Below are 25,601 nucleotides of genomic sequence, written 5' to 3' on the forward strand. Positions count from 1 at the left end.
TGGGCGATCGATGGGCAGAGGCGAGGGTCACGATGACAGATTACGGCGAGGAGCAGCGCAACGAGCTGGAAGCTCTGGAGTCCATCTACCCTGACTCCTTCACAGGTGACTTCCGCGGCCGCGGACCCGCATCCCCCCCGGGGCGGAGTGGGGCAGTCTGGAACTGCCCCAGCCCCCAGCCCCCAGCCCCCAGCGCCTGGCCGGGGTGAAGAAGGGGACAGCGAGGGCGTGCGCCCACCTCGGCCACGACTCTCCTCAAGTTCTGCCGAGTTACTTGCCAGTAACTGCAGCTGTTTCCCTTTCCTCCGCTTGTTTCCTGAAATTCAAAAGTCTGGATGACGCTAGTGAGGGCCCGGGAGAGTATCAGGCTTGGTTGAGTCAAGGGCACTTAGGTTTCTGTGCAGCACATAGCAACCTATGGCTTGGTGAAATACTAAAAAGAGAGAGAGAAAAACTCCTAACGGGATCAGTCTTTCCTTCCCAGGGCCGCGAAGGTGTCAGTTTTCACATTTTCAGGCTTTATTAAAGCTTTTTTTCCCCCCCTTCACACGGTGGTGTTATATTTTCAGATTTGGGGGATTCAGAGGGTTATTCTCAGAGTCACCCCAAATCGGTTTTGAGAGTAGCATAGTCCCTGAAATTTGTCACTTTTTTTTTTTTTTTAATGGCGTTCTGCAGAATACCTAATGAATGCTGTGTTCATTCTCAGTTCTGCTGTAGACTTACAGATTGTTAGACTGGGAGGGACTATAGACATAATATAGTTCAGACGCCTCTTGTACAAACACGGTATTGGAGGTTCAGGAAAGGTAATTGAACAAAACAAGCACCGTTGCCATCGAGTCGATTCTGACTCATAGCGACCCTGTAGGACAGGGTAAAACTGCTGCTGGTGGATTCTAACTGCTGACCTTTTGGTTAGCAGCCAGGCTTTTAACCACTGCGCCACCAGGACTCCTCAGGAAAGGTGAATGGAAAAAACAAAACAAAAAACCCAAACCCTTTGCCGTTGAGTCGATTCCAACTCATAGCGACACTGTAGGACAGAATAGAACTGACCCATGGAGTTTCCAAGGCGCGCCTGGTGGATTGGAACTGCCGACTTTTTGTTTAGCAGCGGCATCATTTAACCGCTGTGCAGGTGGCCTGCTTTTCGTTGGCCAGCGAGTTAGCAGCGAGGCTAGTGCTGAGTTAGATCTGGCAGTCTCTCCTGAACTTTCACCTTACAGACAGACGTGTGGGACTTGGGATCCAGCTTCAATAGGGATGAGGGGGAAGAGAGGATTACATGGTAGTTTAAGCTAATGTAAAATATTGATAATTTCATTAGGTACATTTAAAAATATACATTTTATATTAAGCCATGCTTCAGAAGATTCTGAAAACGCTGCAGATGACCTTATCAACATGGCTTCTCTCAAATTTCATTTTTGAGAAGTGATCAAATAAAACTAACATGAACAGGTAGAAACCTAAGTTTGTGGGGTTTATGGTTCCCATCCCTTCCTTTGAGTGTTGTCCATCATTGCTTGTCAGTAATTCAGAGTGTAAAGCATGTACATTAACTCATCAACTCCAACCTCTCTCCCTCTACATTGTTTTGCTTTGCTTTCTTGGCTCCACCCTTTGGCCATTGCCTGTGATGATAGCGTACTTTGTTCTGCTTAGATAGTGTATTTTGTTCTGCTTTGTCAACAGGCAGATGTCTCTCAGCTTCACCTTTATAGGTCCAGTTATGTTCATGTTGTCTCTCACCAGCAGTACAGCTGTGCTGTAAGAATGTTAAGGGGGTGAGGGAAGGGGGCTTGAGAGAGTTGTGGGTGAGCATGTATGGAGTCTAGCTCCCTTCTCTATATCCTTGCTTATATGTTGATTTCTAAATAAAACAGAGTATAGCGTACTATGTTGGATATATTCTTAACCATGACATTTGCTTATTTCTGGTACTTTGGAAATATAATAGGTATGAACACTGAGGCAGTCAAGAAAGCATAGTATATGTCATTCTTTTCATTTCTTTGGACATAAGGTAAAAAATAAGGTAGCCGTCATTAAATACTATTCCTTTTAGCATTTATGAAAATGGTACATTTTTAACTTTAAAACAATTTTGTGGCTCTTCCAAATTACTCAGCCTTGACAGCTTGATACAGTTCAATATATGAAATTCTGATCAGAATCACAGCACATGGGGATTACGAGCCAGGGTAATAAAAGTTAATTTATGAATCTTCGATGCATTCAGTATTCTGCAGTATCAGCTGGGCCCATTTGTCTCTAATTTCTATCAACATTTATACAAGCTTTGAAATAAATTAAGATAAAAAGTCTTGATTTGTAATTCTTAGGGAACTTTGCCTTACTCATGATCCTGTTCTTTATGAAATCTTTCAGGGAATAGGCAGAGGGCTTTGAAATGAAATGTTTCCGTGTTTGATCTTTTGAAATCTTGAGGATTTCCAGGGTTCACTGTTTTATAACCAACTTTTGTGTTTGAGATCCAATGCTTTTGTATCTTCATGCCAGGTTTAAGGAAGAGAGCTTGTTGCATCAGTTTGCTAATTTCATTTTTAATCACATTTCATATAAGGTTCTGGTAAATGCTCAGTGCAGTAGAATACTTCTGTGTGTGTGTGTGTGTTTAATGGGTGACGTAGCCCTTGACAAAGAAGCCTCTGTTTAGCATATCATGATCCCATGTGGATGCTGAAGAGGCACAGTCAGCCCCATAGACCTAGCCTAACTTCAGAATTAAATACTTGACCTATTTGCAAAGAACCTTTGCTCCAATGTTGCATTCATTGATAACAAGTCATAACGCGGTTTCTTCTTTTTGCCCGTTCTGTAGTTTGATTCTACACTGATCCAACCCTCCTAACAACTAGCCTTCCAGAATAAAAACAGACTTTCCTGATCCCACATTCTGCTTCAGTAGCGCTTCACTTGAAGGGGTCATGCTGAGGTAGTAGAATTTGGTTATTTCCATATATGTATCAGAGTCGCTGGCTGTAGGCAGTTTTGCTGCAAACGGTTGGTATCAGGCTAGGCAAAAGCCAAGTTCCCATAATTTTGTTTGGTTTTACAAAGAAAGGTTCATAATCTTGTATTTATGTCAGTACTTCTAAGTAGCAGCCGTGAGCATCTTAGAGGTAGGGCCAAAGTCATCTTGTGAAAGCAGCTTTTCTAAGACATACTTTTTGAAATGACAGACATTCCCTGAGTCCCTGAGAACCAAAGGGACTCGTTTTGCTATAGACTTTCTGGTTCTTTGTGAAAACCTTATGGTCATTGTATGTGCCCTTAGCATCCCTTTTAACCACTGCTTCCATCATCCCTGTTCTCTCCAAAATTCTTAATTCTTCTCAGCTCATCATCATCTCCCCCTCCTGCCCTTCCACCAGTTCCTTCCACTATGCCCAACAACCTTCCTTTTTTTTTCAAAAGTACTTTGATTTACTCATGATGGCAGAAACCTGGCACTCTTCGTGAAGCCTGGTGGCACAATGGTTAAGTACTCAGTTGCTAACTGAAAGGTTGGCAATTGGAATTCACCAGCCACTCCACAGGAGAAAAGACCTGGTGATCTACTGCTATAAAGATTAAAAACAAAAAACCAAACTTGTTACCCTTGACTCGATTCTGACCCCTAAGGTTTCTGAGGCTATAATCCTTACGGAAGCAGACTGCTACATCTTGTCTCCCACGGAGCAGCTGGTAGGTTTGAACCACTGACCTTTTGGTTAGTAGCTGAGCACTTAACCACTGCACCACCAGGACTCCTCCCCATAAAAATTACAGCCTCAGAAACCTTATGGGGCAATTCTACTCTGTCACATTGGATTGCTATGAGTCAAAAATTGACTGGACTGCACCCAACAACAACAACACAATTGTTACTTACCCCACCTCACGGTAGTGTGTTGGAATGAAATTATTCCTCTGTCAGAACTCAGGCATCACTCACCTTTGCAAGTCCAGCTGAGTAACTCCCATCCCTACTTTATCTACCTCCACTCCAAGCTTTGGAATATTCTTCCTTTCTTCCTTCCTTTTTTTTTTTTTTAGTATCAGCATCAGCAGTGATAGAAAACTCCAGCTAAACTAACAGTGGTTTTTGGAACCCTGGTGGCACAGTGGTTAAGAGCTTGGCTCCTAACTAAAAGGTCAGCGGTTCAAATCCACCAGCCACTCCTTGGAAATCCTATGAGGCAGTTCTACTCAGTCCTGTGGGTCACTATGAGTTGGAATCGACTCGATGGCAACAGATTTTTGTTGTTGTTGTTGTTGTTAACAATGGTTTAAATAAGGTAAAAGTTGCACATAAAAATATACTTGTGACAGTTGTAGTCCAGGAAGTCCTCAGGCACCTAAGTTTCTTCCATCTTAACTCTCTGTCATCCCTAAGATGTAGCCTTACTATCATGGTACAAGATGGCAACAGTACATTTCCAGGTAGTAGGATAGATAAAGGGATGAATAAAAAGAGAGGTAAAAATACCAGTTCTTAAAGGAAATTTCCTGGAAACTATCAAAGGACATATCTGCTTACATCCCATTAGTTGGAACTTAGTCATTTGGCAATGCCTACCTGGAAGAAAGACTGGGAAATAGTAGTTGCTATTCTGCATGGCCAGTGTGCTTGGTTAAAATTTATCTAACTTGAAGAAGGGAAGAGTGAATATTGGGGATATTAGCAGTGTCCACCAATACCCTTTTTCTTTGTTGCACCTGGTTCACAAATTTTTTTTCTGTAGTGGCAGCTTAATATAGAGGGTATTAGCTCTGAGCCTTGAACACAGCATTGAACCTCTCCAAACCTAGTTTCCATATCTGTATAATGGGGAATAACATCCATGCAAATACTTTATAACCATTGAACAAATAAATATGAGATATTCTTTAAAAGAAATTTACTTAGTTATTGATTCTTCTAATAATCTGGCTTCATAATTCCTTGTGTTCTTATCAACTAATAGTTTTGATTTACACCTACTTCAGTCACACATTGACTTAACCACGCCTTGAAAATGCCATCTCTAATATTTTGGCCTCTAAAATTCCTCTTTCTGTTCATAACTTTTTAGCTTTACAGTTCTTTCACTTCCATGTTCTTACTGAACATACTTTTCCTTGTGATTGTTCACAGATAGCTTCTTCCTGGTCCCTTTTGCCTCCTCCCTTACTCTGGCTAGGAGCCCTGGTGGTTCAGTAGTTAAGCAAGCTGCTGCTAACCGAAAGGTTGGTGATTTCAACTCCCCAGCCACTCTGAGAGCAAAAGATGAGGCAGTCTGCTTCCATAACCTTGAACCCCATGGGGCAATTCTACTGTCCTATAGGGTCACTATGAGTTGGAGTCACCATCTTAGATTCTTCTCAGTTGCCATTCCCATAGCTGCCAACCTAGTTCTGATCCTCGTTACCTTTTGCGTAGACTATTCCAGTAGTTGTCTAGTTTCATCCTGCCTTATTTCTCTCTTTACATTTTGTTTAACATCGCTAAATTTATCTTCCTTTATTTGGAAATACAATTCTGACCATATGATTGATGCTGTGTGCTGTTGAGTTGATTCCGACTCATAGTGACCCTATATGACAGAATAGAACTCTAGGCTGTAGTCTTTATGGGAGCAGATCACCAGGCCTTTTCTCCTGCGGAGATGTTGGGTGGGTTTGACTGCTGACCTTTGAGTTAGCCGCCAAGTATTTAACCATTACCCCACCAGGGCTCCTTACTGACCACATTACTGCTGCTAAAAATGATCATTGCCCACAGCCAGACTTTCAACTATATTTTCAACTAGCCCTTCTTGAAACACATAGGTTCACCAAACTGAATAATTTGTTATTCCCCACAAAAATAAAAATGAAAAAAAAAAAAAAAAAACCCTTTGCCATCGAATCAATTCCGACCCATAGTGACCGTGTAGAACAGAGCAGAACTGCGCACAGGGTTTCCAAGGCTTTAAATCTTTATGGAAGTAGACAGCCACATCTTTCTCTAGCAGAGTGGCTGGTGGTTTCAAACCACTGACCTTTTGGTTAGTTATTCCCTATGTATTCCCTAAGTTTTCCATTGTTTTACCCTTGCTGATGCAGTACCTCACTTGTAGTCCCTTTCTCCATCTCTGCTTGCCAATAACCAGTTACCATCCAGTCAGTTTTGATTCATGGCAATACCACGTGTGTCAGAGTGAAACTGTGCTTCATAGAGTTTTCAGTGGCTGATTTTTCAGAAGTGGATTGCAAGGCCTTTCTTCTGAGGCGCCTCTGGGTAGAGTCAAACTGCCAATCTTTTGTTTACCAGTCAGTTGCATTAACTGTTTATACCACCCAGGGACTTCACTTGCCAGTAAGCAGCTTGTAATTCACAGCCTAGCTCTATTGACTTTGCTGGAATCTCTCAGCTGGAAATAGAATTTTTTTTTTTTAATGAAACTGTACAGTTACTCAGTTCTGCCACTTACCCACTGTGTAGTCTTGGGCAAATTATTTAAAAGCTCTCTGTCTCAGCTTTGACGTCTGTAAAAAATTGGGATGATACTGTATTTCATTGATTCTGAGATACATTTTTTTTTCCACATAAAGTAGGTGTATCTCATACTTGATGGTATCTTAAATTTGGTGAAATATGGCAGTAGTGTAAGATCATGGTCTTGGCATGCAAATTAAAAGATCTTCATGTAAATGCATAACACAATCACAGGCAAAATAAATAAATTAATAATGCTCATCAAATGTTAGTTGCTATTGGGTATAGATGACCCCTGGTTTATAACCTAACAGAGTTCTAGAAAATGGTCACAAGTTGGAATGTTACTGGGTTGAACCCTTACGTCTGTAGTTGTAGTTTACACTTCATGACATGTAAATACTAACACTGGTCATGAAAAGAAATAAGAATGAAATATGACAGATATATTTTATACACATTTGTTTTAAAAAAAGAAATAAGTAAAGCCAGTCATAAAAGCTTTGTTAAATTTACCTTTCAAAGGCTTTTTCAGCATGGGCTAGACTGTTTGAGCCTAACCCAAAACCAAACCCATTGTGCTGAGTCTACTCTATAGAACTGCCCCATAGGGTCCCCAAGGCTGTAGTCTTTACAGACGCAGACTGCCACCTCTTTTTTCCTTGGAGCGGCTGGTGAGTTGGAACCGCCAACCTTTTGGTTAGCAGCTGTTGAGTGCTTAACCACTGTGCTACCAGGATTCCTTGGACTATCTGAGGCCTATTAAAATATGAGTTCAGTGAGTAATATTTCTTCAGTCTTCCTGGCAAACATTTCTCTGGTAATTATAGGTGTTCACCATTTAATTTCAATTAAAATGAAGGCATTTATCTAGAGAATTTTATTGATAATGAATGTTTACGAAGATTTCTGAGACGTTCCTGAAAACCAGATAGTTTCCATGGTGATGCCTTCAGTGGTCCTTTGTTCTTTCCTTTTGGAGTCTGTCGAGTTGCTGCCACCTTTTAATAGGCGCTAGTGCTTCCCAGGCTTGGAGTGAAGCATAGACTCACTAGGTTTAGCAGCAGTCCCTGGTGGCTTGACGTTTCCTTGTTTACTCTTGTAACAGTCCTTTATCTCCTTTAATCCATTAATTTATATTCTTCCATTGAGCCAATATTTATTGAGTTTCTAGATACTCATAATGATCTAGGAATTCTCACAGTTTTTTAGTATTCTTATGGGGAAATAGATGATAGATATATAGCGTCATGTAGACAATAGGCTATAAATGATACATAAAGCTTTCTTATTTATATAAATGTTGGCTTACATGTCTTGTCTTACATAATGAATTGTTTGGATTCATAGCCAGTTCATTTTTTAATTCCGTAAAAGATGGTAGTGGCTCATTAAGTATTTGTGAAAGAATAAAGTTTGGTTTCAGAGATGATGTCAGAGAGAGATAACAAGAAGATACAAACTCTTAAATTAGTATTTACTCTTTGTTAGGGAGTTTCTAAGGTATAAGTTTAAAAATTATTGATAATACTGAATATTTATCAATGAGTGGGTTCCGGTTAGAAACATTTTTTTTTTTACTCCATTTGGGTTTTTTTTAGAATTTTAATTTTCCATACGTAAGTAGAGATATTTAAATAAAATGTAAATTCCTTAATTATTCTATTGATTTGATAAAACTCCAAGAAGATATCTACCATAGATACTTCTTTACAGATTAAGGGCAACCCTAGATTTAAACAGCACATCGATGTACATTTTATTACGTAAATGTTCTGTTCAGTCTGTATTTGTAGAAATGGAAATACAGGCTGGGAACCAGTTTCTAAGACTGGGTAGTGGTGTTTTACTAATAAGGAAAAAGCATCTGCCTTAAGAAGCGTCTTAATGACTTAACTTCTATTTATATTTTTTTTACAGTATTATCAGAAACTCCCCCCAGCTTCACCATTACAGTGACATCTGAGGCAGGAGAAAATGATGAAAGTAAGTGCTAACCAAAAATACTCATGATTTTCCCAAGCTTCTCTCTCAGGAGTTTCACTTACTCTGCAGCCATTGTGCTGGGCATTGCAGGTGTGAAGGTGCTATTAGGTGTGGTTCCAGTTAGTACTTGTTGTGTAAACATGAGTCCTAGAGAAATAGAGAGGAAGTCAGTGAGATGTATTTTGGCACAATAAGCTTATTTTTTTTAAGCAGAAACAGAAAAATTAATCCAGCAGATAGAGAAAAAGAAAGAGATATTTGTCCAAAAACAGGACTTTGCATGGAAACGTATTTCAGTGGTGGTGTGGTATTCTTTTGAGTGACTGTTATTTTTTTACATAACTTTTTCTCTTTGGATAGATTATTTATAGGACATTTGCTGTTATAAATGTGGCTGGAGAAACACCTATCTGCATGTCTTTCTCTCTTTAGGGTGGATATTATGCTAATGTTATTTAAATATATATAAGCATGGAGCCAGATAAAAACAGCTATTATACAACTATAGAACCAAGACAAATGTACAAATTGAAATAAAGGAGCTATACAACCAGTATAGGAACCCTGGTAGTGCAGTGGTTAAAGCGCTTAGCTGCCAACCAAAATGTCAGTGGTTTGAACCCACCAGCCACTCAGTGGGAAAAGGATGTGGCAGTCTGCTTCCATAAAGATTACAACCTTGGAAACACTATGGGGCAGCTCTACTCTGACCTATAGGGTTGCTATGAGTCAGAATCAACTTGATGACAATAGGTTCATTTTATACAACCAATAAATTAAAATTATAAATTAATTTAAATGTGGCAGATATGAGGATCATAGGTTTAATTCTGCTTTTAATCAAGTTCATTTTTTATAGTTTATTAATAGTACTATAATTTTATTTAAAAATTATGTGAATTGGCATTAACATTCCCAAGGATTTTTTTTTCCTTCCTTTATGCTAGTCAACCAGAATTCTGCCATGGGTACTCAGCAATAGCCAATTTCACTTAAAAACTCAGTCTGTCTTCTGCAAATGAAAAATGAAGCTATTTTTGAGATATTCTTAAAATCTGAATTGGAAGCATATTAAGTAGACCTATTTATTACTAGATTGGTACCCAATAAACTCTTGCAGGTTGATACCTAAAAAAAAATTTGTAATACATTAAAGCACACAATAAATATTGTGCTGACTGCTCTTCAAACTGTTGAAAATATCCGTTTGTAAAGAAGCCCATGGCATCATTTGGGCTTCATATGATGCCATTATGGGTGCTGAAATGGTATGACAGTGCTCACTTATAGAATCATCCAGAATATAATTTTCCTTAAGGTTACATTGAGATGAAAAATAAAATTTTAAAAGTTTCTAGAGAAAGCTCCCATATCCTTAATATCTCTGTAGTTCAATATCTGAAGTTTGAGAAGTAGCTTTTAAATTATTTCTTTAGAGCAAATTCCTAGATTGTACTAACCATTTTTTCCCCCAAAATGGCATTTTAATGAGCCTACCAGTAGAAAAGTGAACAAAGACATAGATGTACAGTTTCTAAAACTAGAAAATATAAGTGATCATTAAAAATAAGTAGTTAAAAATGATAAAAATTCAGTCTCACTAGTAATTAAACAATGCAGATTAAAATGAAACTAAGATTCTATTTTATCCAACAAATTGTCAGTGTTGGTGAGAATGTGAAGTGATAAATGCATTCAGGAGAGCCGTTTGGAATCATGAAGCGGAGGCTTAAAAATATTCCTACATTTGATGCATTGAGCGTTCTATTTATGGAATATTTTTTCTGAGGAAAGAGTCATCACACAAAGATACTCATGCAGGGGTGTTTATTGGATCATTGTTCCCTAATGGGAGAAAAGAAATTTATTAAATAAACTAATAAATGGTGACATATTTATGGAATGGAATTATGCTTTTATTGGATATTTTATGACCTGGAAAGATACTTATGTTTGAGATTTTATATATACACTTTTACAATGTATATATAAATGTATGTAAATCTAATGTTATTTTGAAATGTAAAGCTAGGTATAAAAAAAAAACGGCACCACTGCTGTTGAGTTGATCCTGACTCATAGCGACCCTATAGGACAGAGTAGAACTGCTCCATATGGTTTCCAAGGCTGTAAATCTTTACGGAAACAGACTGCCATATCTTTCTCCCACCGAGAGACTGGTGGGTTCGAACCACCAACCTTTTGGTTAGCAGCCAAGAGCTTTAACCACTGTGTTACTGGGGCTTCTTCTAAAGCTGTGTATAGAAAGATAAAAATCAAACAAACAAATTTGCTGCCATAGAGTCAATTCCAACTCAAGGTGGCCCATGTGTTACAGAGTAGAACTACTCCATAGGATTTTCTTGGCTGTAATCTTTATGAAAGAAGATTTCCAGGCCTTTTTTTTTGCAATGTTGCTGGATGGGTTCAAATTGCCAACCTTTGGGTTAGTCGAGTGCAAACCATTTGGATCACCCAGGGATCTGCATAGCGAGATCCTTTCAAGTAAATATACCAAAACAGTAACAGTGATGAGTCCTTCCTGATGATGGATGATTTTATGTTTCCACTATTCTGTATTCCTAAATTCGCTAAAATGAATGTTTATTATTTCTAAGAGAATCAGTGTATTAAAAAACATAAAAAAACCCCACTTATTCTAGCAATAAAGTTAGAAACATGTTAGTATAAAAAAGATAGAAAAATGTCAAAACACACTCTGTGTTGTGAATTGGTGTATAGCATAGGACAAAAGAATGAGTGAGAAGATGTGCTTGAATCAGGTTAAAAGTTTCCCAGACAACCTTTCAAGCTGTCCAGTTTAAAACCAGATCATCTGAAAACCTCTGGCATTATACAAATGTTGGGGAACTGGGAACTAGCACTGGTAGAGGCCTGAAAACTGGCCTGAGGTGGTAATTTTTCTGTATCCTATGTTCAGTGCCTTTTGCCTATCTTTAGGAGGGTTTTAAAAAGTGGCTGTGTTCATCCTTTTTCCCTGACACGCAGTACATGTAATAAAATGCTGACAAGTAGAAAACGTATTTCACGTGTAAAGAGTGATTCTTTGGTATTCTCATGATTTGTTTTATCTTCTGGTAGTATGGGTTTGGTGTTTGTATCACTGATTATCTTTCCGGTCTTATAGTAACCTTGTTTTGCTTTTATATGAAAATGTATTATGCTATTTTTGAATGATACATTGTAAATTAATGACTGATTAAAAGATGTTGACCTTTTTTATATTTTACATTTTAGATTATTCACATCAAACTCCTATCTTGTATTTTTAGCTGTCCAGACTACGCTCAAGTTTACATATAGTGAAAAATACCCAGATGATGCTCCCCTTTATGAAATATTCTCCCAGGAAAATCTAACAGATAGTGATGTCTCAGACATTTTAAAATTATTAGCATTACAGGTAAGGAAATAACATTTTGTTTTCTAGTGGCATTATTTTATTGGCCATAACTAGTATACATTAATTTCAACGGTCGGAAAATTTTATCAAATATGTGCAACCAGTACTTTGAACAAACACAACTCACTATGTATAATCAAAAAGCATCTTTATTTTTGTTTTTCACTGTCCCTTTGAGTAAGAGAAGGCCCCCCTACACATACCCCACCTGTGGTTGAAACTCATTTAGCCCCATGACTTTTCTGCTCACTCTTAGGTCATGAAATGTCTGACAGGTAACGGTTGCACACACAGTTTTAATTTGGTTCTTAGAATGTCTAGTCTCATGTATAGTTAAAAATTCCAATTGTTTTAAAAATTAAAGCTCCTAATCCCTCTGACCTGTTGTGGGCTAGTTGCCTGCAGCATAAGAAGAGGACTCATGATAGATTTTTTTTTTTCCTTCCCCTACCTCTTCTCTCTCAATTTACAAACAGCAGCCATGGTTTCTGGCCCTTAAAGGATTGGGGAAGATGGTGTAAGAGAAGAAATAGGTATGGGAAAGTTATAGCCTGACTAGTTTGTGATAGGAAGTTGACTGTTGCTTTGGTAGATAGTTTTCACAGGTTCTTCAGAGCAGCCACCACTCCCTGCTACCAACACACATTGGCTTATCTGTCACCAGCACTTCTACCTGCTGTATTGCCAGAGCAGCCAACTAGCCTGTCTCACCTGAGGCTTATGTCTCAGATGGGAGTCAGACACCAGTCTACTCTGTCTACCTAACCATGGGGCCACTTATCAAGTTCTGCGTAGTCCTTGACTTGAAGATAAGGGAGCTGTTCCCACCACTTCAGATAGGAGGAGAATGAAACCCACAGCATATTCATAGCTTCTGCTAGAGATCTTCCTGCAGATCCTCTGTATAATCTGGACCCTTCACATCCTTGTTGTGCTTGAAGGGTTTTTAGTTATGTAACTGATTTGGAGATATTTTCTTTGAAAATGTGTGCCTGGTACTTCACTTTGGAATGCCATATCCATTTTATATTGGTGCCTCAGTCAAAATTTATAATTTATCATACATATGTTACATATGTTTTGTTATGGATAATGATGCAAGTTTTATATTTTGGTAATTTTTCATATCTTTTAGTTTATTTTTAAATTTAACTTTTTTTTTTTTAGCAAATTATTATAGGCATATAGTTTTAAAAAGATAGGGAGTACTAGAAGACTTGTAACAAAAAATTCTGCCGTTCCCATATATGCCCCCCCTTTCCCCAGACCTCGTGCAGTCTTTGTTCTCAGTGACAACCTCTTTCATCTCTAAGTTATTTCTTCTGCAATTTACTTTCATGTCTCTAAATGTATATCCTGCTATTTCTTGATTAAAGAATTTACGTCATTATCTATTATGGCAGAATATTTTAGTTTTCTAATATAACAGTAGTATTCCCAGCTCCCTTCTCTCATTCTTCCATTAAAATTTATAGCACAGTTTTTGGTTAAATCCCTTCAGTGTTTTTGTAATTATGATTGCATAAGCCAAAATGTATGTGGCTGAGCCAGTTAGTTTCCCGTGATTGCATTCCCTTTCTTGAAACATTTTCTGTTTTTTCCTAGGGTTCAACAATTGCCTCATTTTTTTCATTTGAACTGAATCTTTTCTTATAATCCCGTAGCCTCTCAACACGAGTTTTCATAGAGCCAAACCTGTCTGATAGCCAGCCAGTCCCACTTCTTTCATGGATCCATCCCTTCTAGAGCCTTTGGTCTTGATTCCAGTTCAAGCCTACTGGGCAGTTGTTGACCCGTTTACCTTCATCCTGACAATTTCTTTTACCTCTTCTCTCTTGGATTTCCTGTTTCCTAGATCCCATGCCATCTTTCTTTGTTTACTCCTTTTCTTGGTAAAACATTCTCCAATAGCTCTCTGAAAAGGAGCATATAGGAGAAAGATTTTTTGAAGTTTTGTATGTCTCAAAAAAAAAAAAAAAAAGTAACTGAGTGTGGAATTCTTGCATAGAAATTTTATTTCCTCCTCATTTTGAAGGTCTCGCCCTAGCTTTCACAGTTGCTGTTGAGATGTCTATTTGTATTCTGATTCTCAGTGCACTGTATGCAATCTCTCTTTTTTTTCTTTTTCTGTTAATGAAAGCTTTTAAGATTTTTTCTTTTTCTTTAGTGTTCTGAAAATTCTTGTTGGTGTGCCTTGTTCTGAATCTGTTTTTAATCATTACACAGAATACTTTCAATCTAGGAAATTAAAGTGTTTCATTTCTGGGAAGTTTTCATATATATATTTATAATTGTCTTTCCTCCCTTTTCTTTGTTCTCTCTGGAATTTCTGTTAATTGTTTGTTGGATTGCCTCCCCATCTTAGAAGTGATTTCTGGAATCCAGGGACCACTGTCCTGCTGAGTATTGGCCTTATAAAAGCAGCTGGGGCTATCAGAAGATGAGGAGTGAAGCAGAATACGTCAGTCAGGAATTTAGACTGACCTTGGGCCCCATTCGCTCTGGAATTACGCTAAGTCTGACATCATTTGGTGTAACAGGTTCCGTTTTGAAACATTGCAGAGAACCGGGAAAGAGTATGCTGTATTCAGTCACATATTAATGTCGATTATTCAACCTGGGGGAATTTTTTCGTGTGTTTAATATTTTACTTATATTTCAACTCTTTCCTTCCAAAAAGACAGTTTTCATTTCTTTTTGACACTACCTGAGATTAGATGTTTGGTGGGAGTATTTGTATTTTTCTCCAGTAATAGTTGTATTAGTTTCCAATTATAAAAATAAAATTATTTTGCAAAAAACTCAGAAAATAAAGAAAATCATGAAGAAAAATTGAAGATTACTTTTAATCCCCCAACCAGGTATAATTGTTAACATTTTGATGTGGTCGTATCCTAGAATATGTTTCTTAGCCTTATATACATAGTCCCCATTTTTACCCCAAATTGGATCATTCTGTACATAAAGTTTTATAACATGGATTTTTCACAGAATAGTATATTATTGGCATCTTTTATTTCAGAAAAACAACGTAAATGCACATATCCTTTTCAAAACAGCTTACAGTTTTTTTCTCATTTTTGGCTGATTTAATATATAATTCTTTGAACATGTCACTACTAGTAAGTCCTTAGAGCAGAGTTACTATTGAATCCTTAGTATCTTGCACATAGAAAACACACAAATATTTGTTGAATAAATGGATGAATTACTGATGGATATACTAGTCCACTCCTGGAGCCCTGGTGGCACAGTGGTTAAGAGCTAAGGCTACTGACCAAAAGATCGGCAGTTGGAATCCACCAGCCGCTCTTTGGAAACCCTGTGGGGCAGTTGTACTCTGTCCTGTAGGTCACTGCAAGTTGGAGTTGACTCAACGGCAACAGGTTTTTGGTTTTTTGTACTAGTCAAATGTTTTCTAGAAGTAGGATTGGTGGATTATAGGGTATGCATGGTTAAGAACTTTGTACACTCTGACCTGTCAGTTTGACCTGCAACATAGTTGTGCCAATTTTTGATTTCACTCACAGACCTTGAGATATTTGTTTGCCCACATTTGCTAACATTAGGCATTTTCATTTAAAAAGAAAAAACTGGTGACAAAGCAAAAATAATATCTAATTTGTAATTTTCATTTCTTTAATTGCAAAACCAAACCAAAAAAACAAAACTCGTTGCTGTCGATTCCTACTTATGCATCTTTCCACATGGCTTTTGAGTTGTCTGTTTTTCATGTGAATGATTTTCTTTCTATTGGAATTTTAACTTTAAAAAACTAGATCACTATATGGAGTGAATGTTTTAAGTAGAGATGTGTAATTTTAGAGTGCTTTGGGTAGAAGTATGGGAGAAAGATGTGGCAGGCTGCTTGCGTAAAGATTTACAGCCCTGGAAACCCTACAGTACAGTTCTTCTCTTTTCTACAGGGTTGCAGTGAATTGGGATCAACTCAGTGACAGTGGGTTTGGCTTTGGTTGGGTTTGGACAGTAGGCATTTGTTATTAAACTTTTGATATGTGCCAAGCATCATATTAAGTGACTAGGATAGGCACTTCCAGTCTCATAGATTTTACACTCTAGTGAGGAATATGGACTAGCAAACTAGAAATCATTGTTGTGTGCAAAAAATGGTATGATGGGTGAGGTATAGGATTGTGTGGATGGACGTAGACCAGAGGCACTGCAGAAGCTGAGATCAGAAGGAAGAGTATGTGATACAGTAAAGGCAGTGGAAGAATTTGGGGGTAGATGAGTAAGAGGTATGGAGGTGAGAGAGAAATCCTTATTTCTCCCTGGAACTTCCAGTCTAACTGAATTACTTGAACTTTTTTGAGGTAGGTAGTGATAAGTGATGGAACTAAAAAGGGTAATTCCTGAAGAGTGATTAGATCACTTTCATGTTTTAAAAAATCTCTTCAGCTTATAAATTAGATTAGCTGTGTGTGTATGTGTATTTCAGAGTCTGGGGAGGTTGATGACAGGGATGACAAGACCATATGGTTTAAAAAGACCAATTATAAGTTTTCTGTAGTATTCCAAGCTAAAGATGATCCTGTCCTAGGCAAGAGTGATAACAATATTGACGGAGAACAGTAGGGGAATTTAAATGATAATTAAGAATAGATAAGAGATAGTAGTCGAGCTTATGATGGGATGGGGATGCTCAGGTTTGGTGAATGGTGGTGTGATTCACTGAGATGAATAACCTGAGAATAGGCTTTGTGGAAAAGATTATGGTTTTGGAGTTGAGGTACCTGTGAGACATCCAAACGGCCGTGTCCAGCAGTCAGCTTTAGTATGGGTCTGGCACTTAGGAGAGAGATTTTAATCATAGATTTAGGATCGTTAGCACATAGACAGGATAGGGAAGCCCCCTGAGGAGGATTACAGTATCTAGCTTGAAGCCTAGGACTCATAGAGGGCCCACCATGTAAAACACCCACTCAAATGCTGCCGAGGCCAGCCCTGTTAAAGAAATGCCTGAGATCTCTGCCTTACTGAATGATACGGTCCTTTGCTTCAAGGACCAAGATTCAGGCTAGTATATTTTGAAATTATCTTTTTGTCTGTTTCTTTGAATGCTGTCTACGGAGAAACAAGATACATGGCTTATTTTGTCTGCCTTCAACTTCCAAATCCAAAAAAAAAAAAAAAACCAAACCCGTTGCCATCGAGTCGATTCCGACTCATAGTGACCGTAAAGGACAGAGTAGAACTGCCCCATAGGGTTTCCAAGGAGTGCCTGGTGGATTTGAACTGCTGATCTTTTGGCTAGCAACCATAGCACTTAACCGCTACGCCAACAGGGTTTCCAACTTCCAGATAGACTTTAGAATTACAGCCCTTTCATGAGTTTGAGATGTTCTTACATTTACTTTTAAACCATTTCAAGTTTAGAGGGACAAAAGGTAAAGATAAATCATAAACATACCTATATTCTTTATTATTGTATTAAATTATAAAATCATTTTGGCCTCAAAATTCAGTTGATTTTTACCACTCAGAAGGAACTAAATATTCAGAAGGAACTAAAATACTGAAAACATGTTGGAAAACTAATGTTACTAGTTATTGTTGGAAAAGGTTTTCTGAATTCTACCTTTACTTACTATTATTAAAGTTTACTGAAATTTCTGTTTTAGGTTAGATACAAGAAATTATTCACGTGCCTTGTAAAGGATATTATGGCCAGCCCTGGTGGCACAGTTAAGCTCTCGACTGCCAACCAAAGGGTTGGCAGTTCAGGTCCATCTAGCAGGACCATGGGAAAAAGACCTAGCTATCTGCTTCTGTAAAGATTACAGCCACGAAAACTCTATGGGGGCAGTTCTGCTCTGTCATATGGAGTCTCTATGAATCAAAATTCACTTGATGGCACTTAACAACAGCAAGGAACACATAGTGTAACTGAATTAGTAATCGTATTATAAATGTATGGAATTTAGTGATTATGCTTAAATACTTTTTAACTCGTTAGTTTTATTTCTCTGGGACGTGTGTTTCTCACCACAGCCTTTTTATCTTGTCACATAGGCAGAAGAAAACCTTGGTATGGTGATGATCTTTACTTTAGTGTCAGCTGTGCAAGAAAAATTAAATGAAATAGTAGATCAAATAAAAACTAGAAGAGAGGAAGAAAAGAAACAAAAAGAAAAAGAAGCGGAAGAAGCTGAAAAGGTATATTAAAAAGCAGTTTTCCTTCATTATTCTTTAAATCTTTTCTTTTTTTTTTGGAAATTGCATTTTTTTTAGAAATCACAGAAATAAAAGAAAATTTTAATTAAATTTTACTACTTTATTAGGGTAAATTTTAGAGAGCTCTTAATTTGATGGCATGGCATGAGTAATGAATAATAATCAGTAAAGGGCTCATGCAGGTAAGACCAAGAAATATATTTATTAAATATAAATTACTTCCTCTGTGCCAGGCTCTCCTTGGAAAATCTATGGGGCAGTTCTGCTCTGTCCTATAGGGTCACTATGAGTCGGAATCAACTCGCCGGCACTGGGTTTGGGTTTTTTTTTGGTTTTTTATAGTACAGGTAGATGAATTATAAAGCCCGCACCATGTGACCTGAATATATACTAAGTGTAAAGGAGACCTGAAATTCTAAAATGCAGTAAAAAAGCTAAGCTGTGATGTTATCAATGTAAATGAATATATATTCAAAATATGTCAATACTGGTAGCAATACCTTTTTTCTTAACATTGAATAGCTGTGGGGAAACATTGTGTATGATCTGTGTTCCTTGTAATAAGAATCAAAAACATACTTTTCCAAAGTAAGTTACCAAAATCAGTGAGAGTAGCAGTGCAGACAGAAATCAGATTAAATATTTCAAAATTTGAAACATTACTTTTCTGTGTTTCTCCTACAGGAGTTATGTTCATTTGTCTAAAAGATAGAATTAGGCTTTTTTTTTTAACTGTTGCCTCACTTATTTGGTGACTCATATCCTTTTTTTCACACCCCCCCCCACCCCCAGCAACTGTTTCATGGCACTCCTGTTACGATTGAGAATTTCTTAAGTTGGAAGGCCAAGTTTGATGCAGAACTCTTGGAAATTAAAAAGAAACGAATGAAAGAAGATGAACAAGCAGGAAAAAATAAATTAAGTGGTATGGCATCTTCTCCCCAAACCCCCATCACATGTTATATAGCCAGAGGATTGTTTGGATAGATTTCTGAAAATAATATACATAGACATTTAGGACAAAAAGAGAAAATATATTTACATGATGATATTTCTTCACATATAATTTGTAATTAATTTTGAAGGCTTACCTTTGAAAAAAAAAACCTTTGATATAAGTGTTGTACCTGGTAGATCCTGAGGTGCAGGTCACATAACCCTCAGGATCACAGGCCTTAAAAGCGGTAGAGTCAAATCCATTTGTTTTTCTAGGACTGTAAGACAGACTAGGTTTTCACTTGTTCCATTTTAATGCAAATACATTTTATATGCCTCTCAGCTACTGAATGAGTTGATAAATTTATTGAAATTCACAGAAAAACGTAGGTTTTCAGACTTGTTTTCCTGTTGTGTTTTTTAAAGGGTTACAGGGAAGATACAGGTATACTGTGCTATTTGAATTAAGCATATTTATTTCTTTTAGGGAAACAGCTATTTGAAACAGATCATAACCTTGACACATCTGATATACAGTTCTTGGAGGATGGTAAGATAATAATTAGAATTCTGCATTTACATAATATGCTGTCTTTAATTTTAAACTGTGAAAATCAGAGTGATAACATTAATGTAAAATTTTCCATCCAAGGCCATGCAATTTAAAGACTAAATTTCTAAAATCCATTTGGAGTCATTGAAAATGTCTAGTTTATACAATCAAACTGAAAGTAATTCTACAGCAATGTGTTCTTTTAAGTTCTCTGACAACTAAGTAACATCAACAGTAGCAACAGATAGAAAAGTATGGTCATACTAGCATCTAACAGCTATTAAAACTGGGCCATTTTGACTCAGGTGACTGTGTTTCCGGAAATATCTGAATGTGTGATAAAGTCAAAAGGAGATCGTATTCCATGGTCTGTCACGGAGCTGAGATTTGGAACGGCTAGCATGTCCTCTAACCAAAACCTCTTACCTTCTTTCTGCCCTTGGAGTATCTAGTCACATCCGCTTTTCTTCTAGCCCTTATTCCCTTCTTGTCTACCATCCACCCACCTATCCACAGATACTTATTGTACCCCTTACTATAAGCTAAGCACCGTCCCAGCAACTAAGGATACACTGAGAACAGTATAAACAAATGCTCTTCCCCCTGGAGCTTATGGCCTATGTGGGTTTCTTAAACTGGGCCCTATGTTCAGTCACATATCCAGCAGCACCTTAGAGCCCTGCACTCCATTAACCTTCTGTCAGCCCCGTCTTGCCAGTGGGGGACTATAGGGTTTGATCTTTCAACCTTGATCCTGGATTACTTCTTGGAGAAAGTAAAGAAGCGGTATTGATGTGACGCACTGCTAAATCATGCTGTGTAACCAGAGCTGAGCCCTTACTGACACTTGGCTTTTTTTTTTTTTTTTTTATGTTATTACATTCTGTGTAACAGCTGCCCCACAATTTTTGTAATCTGCCTTTGTTACCTAGTGCTGCCTTAATAGAAATACCACATATGGATAGCTTTAAAGGGCAGAAATTTATTTTCTTACAGTTCTGAAGGCTAAAAGTTCAAATCAGGGTTTTGGCATTGTTGATTCCTTCTGTGAGACTCTCTTCTAGTTCTTGTATCTGCTAGTGATCCTTGGCTTTCCTTCGCTTGTAGATAATCCTTAAATGTCCTCAGTCTTCCCCGTGTGTGTCTTTGTATCTATTCTGTTTTTTTTTTTTTTTTAACTGGGACGTGATTAAGTTTAGGATCCACCCTACGTTGGCATGACGTCATTAACAAAAGAAAAACCCTCTTTCCAAACAGGGTCATATTTACAGGTACAGGGGTCAGGACTTCCACATTTCTTTTTTGAGGAACACAATTTAATCCATAACAGAGTCTTAAAAAAAATTCAAAGCAAACACCAAGGATGACCTTTTCTATCCCCCTCTCACTTTAGGAGTTCATCTTACCTCCCTTTTTCCTGAAAAATTCTTGATCCAAAAAGCTTCATTTCCTTCATTTAGCAGTTTTTAGTATCTTTATTCATTCTTGATTTCTTTCCCTACTTAATGGATCAAGTATCTGCTCATATCCAATAAGTTACCAAAAGCTTCCTGTTGATTCTGCCTCTGGCATGTCTTCCCAGTTCTTTCCTCTTCTGATGTGAGACGTTTACCAGTTTTTGCCTGGACTTTGCAGCAGACTCTCAATTGTCTACCTACATCAGACTCCCTCTCCACCTAGGTCCCTTATCTACTCTACAGTTGCTGCCTCTGAGGAAATATTTCTAAAATCCATATTTAATCATGTCATTTCACTCCTTAAAATCCTTTGATAGTTCTTTACTGCTTAGAGGAAGAGATTGAGCAACATGATAATTCTCAATCTGGCCCTCATCTACGTAGCCTCCAGGCATTCTTCCTATAAAGAATTTTGTGTTCCAGTAGAATTATTCAGTCTTAGCTCTCTCTGCCTTTGCATAAACTCTACCTAGAATTGTTTCATCCTGGACCCTTTTTTTCCTGGTGGATTCCTCTTTATCCTCAAGATATTTCAGATGCCATCTGCTCTGTGAAGTCTCTCTATTTCTCCCAGACAGAAGCAGTTATTCTTGGCCTGGGCTTAGAAAATTGTATTTTATTACTGAACGCTTCATAGGTGTAAAGCAAGATTCATTTTCATCATCTTCCCATTGAACTGAATATCGGTGGGCTGGAATGTAAAAGAGAGAAGGAAGACGTAACAAATTGTGGTGATTTGAGAGTGCTGTAACACTTTACCTTTTTCTACTTCAGACAAATTGTAGAGTCATGATGTTTAATGTAGATGAATCCAGAGCCCAGGTACTGCTTCCTGGGCTTAGATATTTGGAATCTTCAAAAGGCATACTATTGGTTATCAGGGAGGCTGGGGTGGGGGGAGCGAGTTAAGATCATTTTAAGTCTATCGATTAAATAAAATTCATTCTAGGAAACCTGCTTTTATAACTCGTTTTTTAGATTATGAACTGAAAGCTTAAAGTTACTCTAAAACATCTGAGTCTCTGCTGACCAATACAGATCATTTTTGATTTGCAGTGGTAGTTTGGGATTTTATCATGCGTACCTCACATGTACGTACATTTGGAAGTTTCTGTTTGGTACTGCCAATGAGTTATACCTTTTCTTTCTGAGTATAAGGCTGAAGGTGAAATCTCATTGACTTTTGCAGCTGGAAATAACGTGGAAGTAGATGAGTCTTTGTTCCAGGAAATGGATGACTTGGAGCTGGAGGATGATGAGGATGACCCAGATTACAATCCTGCTGACCCGGAGAGTGACTCAGCCGACTAATGGACTGTCCCCATCTGCAGAGAGGCGTGACTGCCACAGCATCTGTGGCTATGCTCAGAGGGTTTTGATTTTCCTTTCTGTTTTTTCTAAGAAAAAATAATTTCCAGGAGAATATTCTTCTGATAACTTTCATCATTGAACTTAATAAACTGACCTTAAAATTTCAAATATAAAATGTTTAATTCCTCTTGTGGTGGATAGAAAGACGTCTATTTAGAATCATTTAGTGTTGGAGAGAGCTCCTACCTGTAACACCAAGACTGGAAGAGAGGCTGCTGCTGTGCACAAGCATGAGCTTTATGCGATGAATTGGAATAACTCGGAGTTTCTGTCCTGGGGGCAGTGCTTGCTTTTGGGTTCTGTGTTGCCATTCATATGAAGTATTAGAGGACTGAGGTGAAGCGAACATTAGATCTTCAAGATTCTAGCCTTTAGGCATGATAAATTTAGGTCTTAACAAAACTGTAGCCCATATTATAGCCAGAAATACAATTCTCACCTATAGTATTTGAATCATAGTATTTTAGTCTTTAGTAGTATTTGAATCAGAACCATCTTCATCTATGGAGTTTTTGTTTGTTTGTTTGTTTGTTTAATGTACACTCCTTGGCTCTTCTTAGCTTAGATTCATAAACATTGAGCCCCAATCTGAATAATAAAACAGCGGAATCTCACATGCCAGTCCTGTGGTGGTTCTGACGCACGCTCCTACTTAAGAAGCACTGTCCTACAGTTGTGAAAACTTGAAGCCTATGCATTTTGGTGTTACCCTCCCTCTTTCTAGTTACCCAGGGTTAAGGGATCTAAATTCTTGGAGTTGCGTGTTATCTGTGGGAGCAGCCACATATCTGCAGCCATGTTATAGGGAACCTTATTCATAATAATCTGCAATGACTGACCTGAGGCCAAATATGTACAGGCAGAGAGCCAGGCTTCATGTAAGTTAACCCAGTCGCTCCAGTTTTGGAGGATTGAATTTGAACCCCAATAGGAAATCAATCACTTGTGCTCTGGCAAATTGCTGCCTCCAGTCAAAAACATACACCACATGCCCACAAACACAGAAATATGAATTCCACATTTATTTTTGGAGTCAGACCTTATGATTAAAAACAAATTATTTAAGATAATCAAAACTGTCATTGGGGATTTTAATACTTCCCAAGGAATAGCCGTAATGTTCAGGGTTTCTATGCAGAGGGAATCCCAAAAGTTTATGTTATGTGAGATTCTTGCTTTTCCTGGGGAGATATCCTTTGTCAAGCTGTTCAGCAGGTGCCTGGAACCAGGAAGAAGCCTTTCAGTTAAGCTTAAAAAGAGTGATGGTGAGCAGTGTGGTGCTGAGGTCAATGAAGACTTGACCTTGAAGAGTCAAGGTTGATGCCTCTCCCCTTCACACGTGATTATTGTGTTTTTTTTTTTTTTTAATAGTAATCTCTTTAGAAAAAGATGTTAAAGATGTCTTCTTAATGTTGAAAATAGACTTTAACATTCAATTGTCAAGGTTTTCTTCAGAATTAGTTTAATATGTTTCCTCCAGAATTGGTAACAGAAAAGAAGGACCTTTGTGGAGTGGTAGATGCATGTTGGGAAATCATGAGAGATACTAATTCTTTAATTTTTCAGTGTGATCCCCTTAGGTGCCTCATGGAACTAAAGTTAAAAATTAAAAAATTAAGTAGCCTAATATTTTTTTAATAGCCCCTGGCATCAGGGTATGATCTGGTGGTGGAGAATGTCCTACATTGTTCCAAGGAATTGAAAGGAGAACAGGACTTGGATAAAAAACCAAACCAAACCAAACCCAGTGCCGTCGAGTCAATTCTGACTCATAACGACCCTACGTTGTTAATTGTTGCAGTGGTGTTGGGACAGTGCCATCCCTGAAATTGGGCTGCTAAGTAGAACTCTGGAGAGAGGGCTGTGTGTAAAGGAACTTATTTTGATGTGGGCAGCTAGTTTAAACGCAGTGGTGGCACAGTCATGTTACACAATCTTTAGTGAAGGAGATACTTGTTTTGGCAGCTTAGTGTAGGAGCAGGCCCTAAACTCTAAGCTTTGTTGAAAGGGCTGTATTTGTAGCTTAGCTCAGGCTTCAATGTCTGAGGAGAACTAGAGCTATCTGATGGCTAGAGGCATATCCTATGTGTTACTGAGGTGGTGAGCAGGCTCTGTAGGACAGGCCTTTCAACAGGAGACAAATATCCTGAGGAAGCTTTCCTGCTGAGGTCTCAAAGTGATGGCTGTGTGACTGAGTGGGACTCAGACTAGTATCCTGCTGATAATGACAATTTAAGACAGCTTTAATAAAACTTTTTTTTTTTTTTTGCTCTGCCGTACCTATCTCTTGAAGATTCTTTCACATTTGTCCTCATTACTTCATACCTAGACTGTGTTCCCTACCTCCAGTCCGTACCCTTTTCCATTACAGCCCCTACTGCAAACACACACACACCTCTGAGATACTCACCTTGCCCAAAGCCTGCTTTTATTGTTAGACTACTTGGCTCAAAATTCTCCATTTGGTTTCCTTTACCAGTATGCAGTGTGCCTCTCAAACAGCAGAAGAGAATAAACACATTTGCCTGGTGGTCTGCAAGTGTAACTGAAGCAGACCTTTGTTAGACATTTTCTTGAAGTCTCATGTTTATACTAAAAGCTTGCAATTTTCATTCCACTTCATAATATATCCACTGTTATATGTAAAAAGAAAAGCTTAAAAATTACTTATCAGGGCAAAAAATTTTTCCAGTTTCCATTAGTTTCTACCTTTTTCCATTGCTGAGCAAGATTATATTGAATTGACTAATAATTTTGGAAATATGGGATAAATTAGAAGAAAAATTGACTCTGCATATCAAATTGAGTAGCCTAGTTTTTTTTTTTTTTTTTCTTTTTGGTGTTAAAATATTTTAAGAACCCAGATCCGTATAAATATGTACATGTATGTGACCTTAGTCTGTTCACTGCTTTAGGAGCTGTGTCAGGGTAACTGAGATGAAAGAATTTTACTAGAGAGGTTATATATCATTAGGTTTTCAGGCTTTTTCTGTTGGTGAAAAGTTTGATATAATCCTCCTAAAAGATCAAGTTACTGCTGTCAGAGAGTGGAATGAAGGGACCATTTTAATTATTGGGCAAACTCATCAAAGGTTTTTTTTTATTATTATCAAAGAAAACTGGCCAATGATATTTTTTATCTCTAAAACTGATTTGCATTATTCTATGTATGTGACTGAATTTCAACTCAGTTCTCATTTTTGGTCCAAT

General features: G+C 37.8%; 1 protein-coding gene across 3 annotated transcripts; it reads left to right on the plus strand.

The window, feature by feature from the left end:
• The first annotated feature begins 19 nt into the window (after positions 1 to 19).
• RWDD1 (RWD domain containing 1) lies at positions 20 to 25,153 on the plus strand. Of its 3 annotated transcripts, XM_049899523.1 has the most exons (7): positions 22 to 105; positions 8,390 to 8,455; positions 11,749 to 11,879; positions 17,913 to 18,056; positions 18,867 to 18,999; positions 19,498 to 19,560; positions 22,210 to 23,761. In XM_049899523.1, the coding sequence occupies exons 1-7, from the start codon at positions 33 to 35 to the stop codon at positions 22,329 to 22,331; spliced, it is 732 nt and encodes a 243-aa protein (XP_049755480.1). In that variant the 5' UTR covers positions 22 to 32; the 3' UTR covers positions 22,332 to 23,761. The 3 variants fall into 3 exon arrangements, with proteins under 3 accessions (XP_049755501.1, XP_049755480.1, XP_049755491.1); XM_049899544.1 differs by lacking the exons at positions 8,390 to 8,455; positions 11,749 to 11,879 and having other exon boundaries at positions 20 to 105; positions 22,210 to 25,153; XM_049899534.1 differs by lacking the exons at positions 22 to 105; positions 11,749 to 11,879 and having other exon boundaries at positions 22,210 to 25,153.
• Positions 25,154 to 25,601: the final 448 nt, after the last annotated feature.

The sequence above is a fragment of the Elephas maximus genome, chromosome 1 (assembly GCF_024166365.1).
Source record: "Elephas maximus indicus isolate mEleMax1 chromosome 1, mEleMax1 primary haplotype, whole genome shotgun sequence".
Classification (NCBI taxonomy): domain Eukaryota; kingdom Metazoa; phylum Chordata; class Mammalia; order Proboscidea; family Elephantidae; genus Elephas; species Elephas maximus.